This window comes from Pempheris klunzingeri, chromosome 17, assembly GCF_042242105.1.
Source record: "Pempheris klunzingeri isolate RE-2024b chromosome 17, fPemKlu1.hap1, whole genome shotgun sequence".
Classification (NCBI taxonomy): domain Eukaryota; kingdom Metazoa; phylum Chordata; class Actinopteri; order Acropomatiformes; family Pempheridae; genus Pempheris; species Pempheris klunzingeri.
In genome coordinates this window covers 21845510-21854542 of record NC_092028.1, presented here as the reverse complement: position 1 = coordinate 21854542, position 9033 = coordinate 21845510, and the positions used below count along the sequence as shown (strand labels likewise).

The following is a 9033-nucleotide window of genomic DNA, read 5'->3' as shown; positions in this document are numbered from 1 at the left end:
AATCTGCATTGATTGAACATTTACATTATTTAAAGGACTTGTATTCAAACCAATATTGTATCAATATAAATATACATATGCTGCCATTTTGCCACCCTGCGAGGCAAAGGCACTGCCCAACTTCACCCAGTACGGGAACTGTTTCACCAGAGAGGAGAGGACCCTAGACTCTGGACTCACCTGGTGCAATAATTTACCTCTGTGTAATAATTTGTAATAATAATTTTTAATACATAATTTTTAAAACATACTTTTATATATTTATATTTTTACTTTTGTGTTTGAAGTTTATTCTTATTCTTTTTGGAGCTGTGTGTAACAAAAGCGATCCTGCTTTCTGTGGTGTCTCTGTTTAGTCATTGGCTCTGAGCCTCATGTTATCCCACAGAGAGCAGCCATGAGATTTATAGTTGATGCTACTGGGACACGGCCTCTGCTGGCACTCTGAGATCTGAGGTTCATGTTTGTATCACATCCAGCAGATCCCCTCAAAAGTTCTCTGAATATTTTTCCGAATGGTTAAATGCATGATGGGAACTACTTTTTACCTACTCAACAGTCTCCCAGGTGGAGCCTGAGCACCCCCTGACTGTGCAGCTGCAACAACATGTTGAACTCAGCCGGCATGGCGTGGAATCTAGTGTTGACTTTTACATCATCATAGTAGTGGTTAGTCAGGGTATGGAGTCCAAGTGGGTGATTACTGAAGGGCCAGAACCCGTACAGATGCACATCATCACAGAGTTCCAGTGCCAGGCTGACCATCATGATGCCGCTGCTGAGCCGCGGTGCTCGAAGGCCTTGGGAACGCCAGAAGGCGGCCAGACTCTGGAGGTAGTCGGGGTTGAAGTAGGCGGGCCGGATGGGGCTTTGAAGGTCCTCAATGGTGTAGGCGACCCGCAGGGACAGAGGAGTGCTGAAGCGAAAGGAGAAGGCAGGAAGGAGCATCAGGGAGTTGCCGTATATTTGCAGACTCTCCACAAATGGACGCCGACGCCCCGCTAGAGAACCAAACCTGAAGATAAACAGTAGATGTGAAGATGAAGGAACATTTTAAGGTGACAGTGCAGTGAGATTCATCCTCCTGCTCACTTTTTAGTGAGGATGGTTGGGTTTGCTGTCACAAGGCCAGTCTTCACGCCCACATGTTCCTCATAGCCGTTCACCAAAGGAGGAAGGTTGCACCTGAACAATGAAGACACAGAGATCAACATGTTGAAGTTCTACAGAGGTGAGTTTCATCCTGTTGGTTAATGTCGTCATCAGCCTCTCGGTCCACTACACTGGACACCTTCCTCACCTGATGACAAACTGAGCTGAATCGATCATCTTTCCACAGCCGCTGTCAGACAGAATCCCTCCGTTCCCAACAACAGCACACGTCTCCCATGTTTTATTTGGGAATGGATGCTCCTGGAATCAACACCGTCAGAAATGCATTATGAAACAACATTTATACTGATGATAATGTACTGTTTGTGAGAGGCAAAGAGACGTATTAAGGGAGGGAAACCTCTGGATCTCATTTGCATATGTTTCCTCTTCACTTTACAGTCTGGTAAATCCCTCGTAGAAGACACGTGTGTGAACATGAAATGAATATGACTTGGATAATAAATTATATAATAAATTATACAAAATTCCAAATAATTTGGAGGCAGCTAATCTTGTACCCTGTTATACTATCAGTGTGGTCAGAGTCAAATGGACAATACAATTAGATTATATTTTTGCAATGGTCATTAAGGATACACCAGCTGTGCTTTAGGCAAAAGAGGGCAGCATTTTCCAGCCACATTTGGCAAAGTCTGACATATTTGGTCTCTGGGGTGCCCTTCCACTGGAGATCACATGATGAAACATGATTTAGGGGCCCTTCCAGTGGATAAAACCTGATGCAGTGTACTCAAGCGTGCACCTCTCCCCATGGAAAATGTGCAGAAGTGTGAAGGAAACGTGGTGCAGTGCACTTATGGGTGGCCAAAGAATGGTGAAAATGTGAAGTGGTGCTGATCCAGTGGAGAAAACGTGATGCTGGTCCCTATAGGGTGATGCAGCGTCCTCAAGGCAGCGGTGGACCAAGGTCTCCATGGTAAAATTACTGTTACTGTTTTTGTCAAAGGAGTCTGGTGGCTTTGAATCAAGTGATCGAACTGCTGATTTTTAGTTTCATACATTAAAAATCAACTCACAATATCAACAGAACATGAGGAAATAAGAGCCCTGGAGTTATTAACCAGTTGCCCCTGAACCTACAGTCTCATAATACCACTTTGTTCCTCGGGGCAATAGTGAGTCATTGTAGCATCCAGGAGTTGTGCTGCCCTAGCTAGCTGCTAATATTGGCTATTTAGCAAAACAGATCAAGCTATTGCTCTCGACTGGTGGACCGTGTTACGAACAGACAGAGTGCAGGACTCCGGGTGTTCTTAATCTGTAGAAGCGTTCACACCTGTGTCCTTATAATGATGAATCCCACTGCTTGTCCCTGTTGTTCCAAATTACACAGGTGAGCTGGACTCACCTGGAGGGCCGCGTCACACAGAAAATGAGAGAAAGGAAGAATGCCCAAACGAAAACCTAAAGACAGCAGAGCACTGGACTCAAAACGGAGGATTAAATGTTATAGTTCTGAAGTGGAGGTTTTGCTGCAGGAAGTAAACGGCCAATCGGCTGCCATGTTTAGTTGCATCAGTGCAATCATCTGGTCGCATTATGTGGGTCAGGTTGTACATCCTCATGCTGCGGCTGAGGGAGATGTGTACACCACATGTCATTGATCTAGTGTTCTCCATATTGTATGACGGTTAATGATCTGCATACACAGCATGTTCTGTGTGCGTAGGATGGAAGGACTGTAAATTTTCATTTCGTTGGGCAAACATATTGCAAAATGACAAATAAATGAGTTTCGGTACATTGCTGAGCACGTTGTCAGGTTTATTGGGGGAGGGCGAGGATGGGAGGAGGAGGTGAGGCGATGCTCCCTAGTTATTATAAACCAAAAGGATCTTCCAGGTCTCTCTCTGTAGGGATCCTTTCCATGATGCTGTCACACACTTAGAATAACACTCTGAGCCTGTCAGTGGATCAAACAAGCTCTTTTAGTGGACCTACTGTGATCAGGTGCAGTTGTCCCAAAGGATCACGTTGCAATTAATTTGTTATAATTGCGACTTTGCATTATATTGCATTTCATACTTTTACATCTCTATATTAATACAGACATGTTTTGTCCACTGATAGGGCACCTTAGAGGGCACTTGATCACATTTGCTACACTCGAAGGATACCCTTGAGAGCACTGAGTGTTGCTGCTATCAGGATGAAGGGGCTCTCCCGTGCACTGTAATACACTGTATAAAGGATATACAACCGGATTATTTGGAGAAGCTCCTGTTTGAGCTTTTATTTCTTTGTTGACACAACAGTTTGTGTGTATTCACTGGAGAGCTGCCAAACCACTCTGAAGGGAGGGAAAGTGTTATGGCACATGTCAAGCTTAAACAACCTGAGTACCTCACAAGGGGCTCAGTGAAGATGTTTTTTCTGGAAACAGGAAGCCTTTCCTCTCCTACTTTGAGCAAATTTAATATCCAAATATTAAGTGCAGGTTCCTTGTGTTGTATTCTAGACTTCATCATCTGTATATACACAGCGTGCTCTGTGTCCGCAGCATGGAAGGACTGCAAACTTTCATTTTGTTGGGAAAACATGTTGCAAAATGACAAATAAATGAACCTTGAGTTTCTGTATATTTACTGGGGGAGGGTGAGGGTGGGGCGAGGAGGTGAAGTGATGCTCCCTAGTTATTTGGAGCAGTTATTTGCAGCCATTGCAGCCCGTTTGGTGGCCGCTTGCTGACGTGATAGACCAAAGACTGGACCAATTCCAACACTTTTAAGACACTTTTCAAAACCAAAAGTTGGGCCAAGGTTTAGGAATACCGGAGTGCGTATGGTTACATTACTGTTGCATGACACAAATATAATTTAAAGACAGGACATAGCCCAGTGACAAAGTCTGCAAATCAAGAGGTCCTCAGTTCAAATGTAGGCACCTTATGTGGTTTTCTCCCACCAATATTATTTCTTTTATATATTCTTAACAACTGAAATAGTGAAAACAAATAAAGAAAATCATAAAGTGTTCTGTGTAGCCGTGTGTATCAAAGAGCCAACATGTGAGCAGACATGTGGCAGAACATGCAAGAGCAAAGCAAAGTGTTGCTGAAGACACTGAAGGACACCAAACCAGAAAATTCATGAGTGACAAACAACAAACCTTTGCAAAGGTGCTGAAAATCTCCGTTGTTACATTGAGAGTCTCACTCTTCTCCCCGTCGTACACGATCTGTGACCCCACTGGAGTGTTGGCCTGGGTAATGACGGCCTTGTCAAAGCCGTGGCACTCACTGCTCATCTTGAGTCTGGGGAACCACATGGACTTTGTTAAATAACCTACTAGATTGTGAGGAGTGTTGACACCGACTGACAGCTCAGTTTAGGGGCTGGACAGGAGCTTCATAATTTGCAAACTGAATAAGCAGCTTGTTCGGGTTTTAAATAAAGAATTCTTTAGTCATATAAAGATTTTGATTCTCGTGAAAGCAGTCTTGGGTCTTACAAAGTTTTACAGTGAGTCACATGACTTCAAGATGTCTCATCTTGTGGAGGTTTGGGATCCTGTTTGGATTTTATCAGCGAGCAAATGGTCTGATTGACTCATTTATGCAGCCCTCAGTAGCGTGACTTAATATACAGTTTATTTGAAGAACAATTTGTACTCATGGTACATCCCTGGACTGTGGCAATGCACTGTAATGTTTTAATTTTATTTTATTCTCTTCTCATTCGTGTTATTAGTGCTGTATTTTCATTGGTTTTACTTACTTTTAGCTTGATCTAACTGATTTAATTCATGCCTTTAATGGTTTTAATTTGCTTCACATTTATTCTTACTTCTTATTGTTTGCTTGTCTCAATCATTTAAGTTTTTTTCCTACTTCTCACTGGCTTTAACTCACATGTATTATTGCCCGTTTTACGTCTGATGTTTGATCTCATCATTATCCACATAGTGTTTGTGGACACAAAGCTCAAGCATTGTGCATCACCTTGTGCTTCCACCCAGAATGAAATGTGCTATAAAAATAAAGTTTTTCTTGCTGCTTGTATGTGTGATTTGTTGTATGTTGTATGTTCGTATCTGTGCATGCATGGACAGTTATTTGCAATTCTAATCAACTCTTCTTTTTTTTGTTTTTTGAAGTATTATAATTTAGAGCATATATATATATATATATTACCTGAATTTATGGTAATTATACTCCTGCTTCTTCCAGGGGTGAGAGTAATGAGTTAGTACTTTGTCGATGACCTCCCTGTGACACACACACACACACACACACACACACAGTCAGGTGTGTAATCTTTGTAGCACTGACATGACTTGATCTGATGAAGGCAAAAAGAACACTTAGGATCACCTGCAGCCTTTGCAGAGCTCAGAGGGTTGTGGGGGGCTTTTCTTTTGCGGAGGTGATCTGTGAGGTTTCACATTGCTGTTGAGAGAACAACAGAGAAACAGGACAGATGAGTAAAGACAAGAATTAGGAGAGTAAGACAGATTCAGGGTGGGAGCAGTCAAACTCACGGCGCTGACATGAGACACTGATGTCCCTTTAACAGTAGGCTGTAAAAACAAGAGGTCCAAAGATAACGTCCTGGGACACACACAGGACCTGAACAACCCACAGATTGAAAAGCCGCTGAACCACTGAGCTACGTCGGCACGAGTGTACTGAGACACTTTGGTCCTGAATGGCTTGAAAACCTGGGCTGTCTGTCTATTAAGATATTTCCAAACGTTAATGATTACACATTACATTGAACAGCTCATAAAATATGAACCTTTGACCATCGAGATGAGAACACCGGGACACAGGAGACAATTGTTGCATACATGTACGCCAACAGTCCAGGTATAAAGGTCTGTTTGCATCAATTTACGACGTAGTGTTGTGCAAGGAAAAGTAAATTGTAGTCCCTTCACACAGAAAGAGAGACAGAGAGAGAAAGACAGAGAGACAAAGAGACAGACAGAGAGAGAGAAAGACAGAGAGAGCGAGACAACACAAAGAGTCAACATACTGAGACTACAGCACTGTCAACAGGAGTGTGACTAATGAATTAGCAGTATGTTAATATTGAAAAACATGACGAGTGGCCGACGATCCGCAGCAGTGATTCACGAAGCAGAGAACCACAGCAGCAGGACCAGGACCAGGACCAGGACCAGGACCAGGACCCACAGAGACATGAGGAGGAGAGAGGAGCCCAGTGCATCATGGGAGTCCATCAGCAGTCGAAGCCTATAGCAGCATAACTAGGGGCTGGTCCGAGGCCTGAGCCAGCCCTGAGGGGTAGGCTTTATCACTAAGGAAGGTTTTTAGTCCACTCCGAAATGCCCTGATTGATTGAGTGATTGATTGATTGGTCTTCTGTTTATGACCCGTCTATGAGCCTGTTCAGGTTATTGTCAGCAACACTAGGTTGATGTTAGTTCAGGGTCACGCAGATAAAGGAAGTGCATCCATCAAAACCTTTATCCTGCACATTCACAAATCTAAACAAACTGCCAGCAGCCACACACCCAGGTGTCAGCCAGCACATGGCCTGGGCCTCTGGTCCACCTCTGGTCCACCTCTGGTCCACCTCTGGTCCACACACCACGGGCGTCGAGTGGCTGCCATTTTGTCTGTAGTCACCTTATTGACTCTGCCATCTTTGTAGTCTTCCTTTGTTTAACCAGCACACACCCGAGCCTCCATCTTCCCTTTCACATACACACACACACCCTACTGCTCTTTAAGTATAGTTTTTTGCATAGTTTTTAATAAATGTTTTTCTTTAACATGCATGTATATCCAATTCACACTCTTCCATGAGTAACAAGTTAATGAAGTCAGCTCTTCAGCCACTGGGAGACATCACCTGACTTCACCCCTCTCCCAATCAGGCATGGTATGTAGTTTATCTTCTAGAAGATATTCTCCCCTTGTGTCCTCCTCAGATTCTGATGCATGGCACATTTTTTCTGTCTTCATCCCACCGAAGGAGGGACTGGGACGGCCCAGGACTGTTCAGCCTCCCGTCTGCACTACCACAAGAGCAACTAAGGACTGCAGCACATGATGCACGCGTCCATAATTCTAGCGTTGTTTCGCCCTCTCAGAACAGGTCCTGTCGTAACACACTTACTTGCTGTCGAATGTGTACCAGCTGAGGGTGGCCAGCAGGCCGCCCAGACAGAGGAGCGTGATCACCAAAGAGAAGAGTGCCTTCAGGAGCTGTCCCATCATACTTATCCCCTCCTAACTTCACCGGCTGTCTCTCTGCCTGTCAGCAGTGTTGATCTGTAGTATCCCTTCTCCCTCCTCACTGTACTGTTTGACAGTGTTTGCCTTCTCTCCTCGTGAGTGTGTCTCCTCATTATCCTATGTTTATTCTCCTGCCTCTGGGATCTAAAGGTCAAATCCTCTGCCTTATGTGCACCACTACATACTACTCTGGCTACAACTCCCGCAGGTTGTTTGCATTAAAATGTGTATTTACAGTCGATTTTAGCATGAGGATACAGGGAAAAACTCACCCTAGAGTGAGTTCAGGGCGCATAAAAGAAAATAGTCAAAAGTCTGGGTCCCATTATATGCTCAACTAATCACATATAAAATACTTCTTATGTTATATTTTGGTAACTTAGGTTCATTTTAGCCGAATGTCCAGGTTAGTCACTGTGCTTACAGAACTGGCCGGGCGCTCGGCATCGTGAAGCAGTATGATGCTGAGCATTCACACAGCCATTTAACTGTCCTTCATATCTGCCAACTGACGGAACAGGAACAGTAAGTGATGAATGAATGATTGCAGATGAGGCGCGGCAGGATTAGATTTGTTCCTCTGTTGTCATTTGGACTGGTAGACTTATGTTTGAATATCAGATGCAAATATTACCCTCTGGCACACTGAGAGCAGTCGCTTGAGATGAAGGCAGGTCACTGTAAAGATGTGGCCACAAACACTCTCTAATTTCCCATTGCTTGGCCAGCCTCAGTCCCATTTTGTCCTCTCCACCTTCCTGCAACGAGCAGCCAGGTCCAAGCTGATTAGTTTAGCTCTTATCCCGGCTCTCTTCCCTCTCCTCTGGATCCAAACCCCAGGCTGCATTTCCAGTGTGTGTTCTGTCACTTGATGCCTTGGCCAGTGATCATTTAAAAGTCTGGTGGTCTTTCCAGTAGCAAAAAAACTATTTTCATGTTTAAGTAATAATCCATGCAATAGAGGGTTAATCCAAACCAAAAAATACAATAAAGCATGTAAACTGTAAATAAAAACGTATATCAAACATTACCAAAAGCTTTCAGCTGCACAGGATCCACCAAATCCTTGATGCAAATGTTTCTAAAGAAAGCTTCGCCAAAGGTTACAATTTTCAACCAAAATGCATAATTCACAATTATATCAACAGTTAAATCTTTTTCAGCGTGACATCAACTTAAGAAATATATGTTTCCAAATGAATTGTACTGGTGTGTATGATGCCACCTATCGCCGTCAGGGAGCATTTTGGTGACCTCGGCTGGCAACATAGGCATAGATTTCTGTTTAATTTAATTGTGCTTTTGTTCCTGAACGTAGCAGAGGACTTGGCAATGGCTCTGGCATGTTTCTCTGTGTCAGTCATTATAAATGGTTCTCGTTCCCACCCTCCTTAATCATATTGTTAGAAAGGTGCTGGAATGCTATAGTCACTTCTGTACTGCATGGGTTGTGTTTCCTTGTGTTGATGTAGAGCAATTCCAGGAGTGTAAAGTAAAACTAAAGCCATTCCAGTAATGCATTATAAATCTTTAGATATTCAGGAGAGAAGAGCAGCAGATACAGAAATGATGATGCTCATCAACCCTGACTTCTGCATTTGGCCACAACTTCTCTTCCACATTTCAACGTACGCTTCGGGCAGTGTTTGTAG

The 9033-nt window shown here is 43.5% G+C and overlaps 1 protein-coding gene across 1 annotated transcript; it reads right to left on the bottom strand.

Moving 5' to 3' along the window:
- Window positions 1-291: 291 nt before the first annotated feature.
- LOC139216974 (alpha-2,8-sialyltransferase 8E-like) lies at window positions 292-4422 on the bottom strand. The gene is made up of 5 exons (XM_070848227.1): window positions 4332-4422; window positions 3377-3414; window positions 1301-1410; window positions 1093-1185; window positions 292-1015 (listed from the first exon to the last, which is right to left on the bottom strand). The coding sequence occupies exons 1-5, from the start codon at window positions 4420-4422 to the stop codon at window positions 553-555; spliced, it is 795 nt and encodes a 264-aa protein (XP_070704328.1). The 3' UTR covers window positions 292-552.
- Window positions 4423-9033: the final 4611 nt, after the last annotated feature.

What these genes read in the sequence shown, in the direction of transcription:
- LOC139216974 (XM_070848227.1), bottom strand. Translation starts at nt 4,422, where the DNA reads ATGAGCAGTGAGTGCCACGGCTTTGACAAGGCCGTCATTACCCAGGCC. An exon ending in GAGCTTCTCCAAATAATCCG is followed by an intron (nt 1,411 to 3,376) that starts GTTGTATATCCT and finishes TGATTCCAGGAG; the next exon opens with CATCCATTCCCAAATAAAAC. An exon ending in CCAACCATCCTCACTAAAAA is followed by an intron (nt 1,016 to 1,092) that starts GTGAGCAGGAGG and finishes GTTTATCTTCAG; the next exon opens with GTTTGGTTCTCTAGCGGGGC.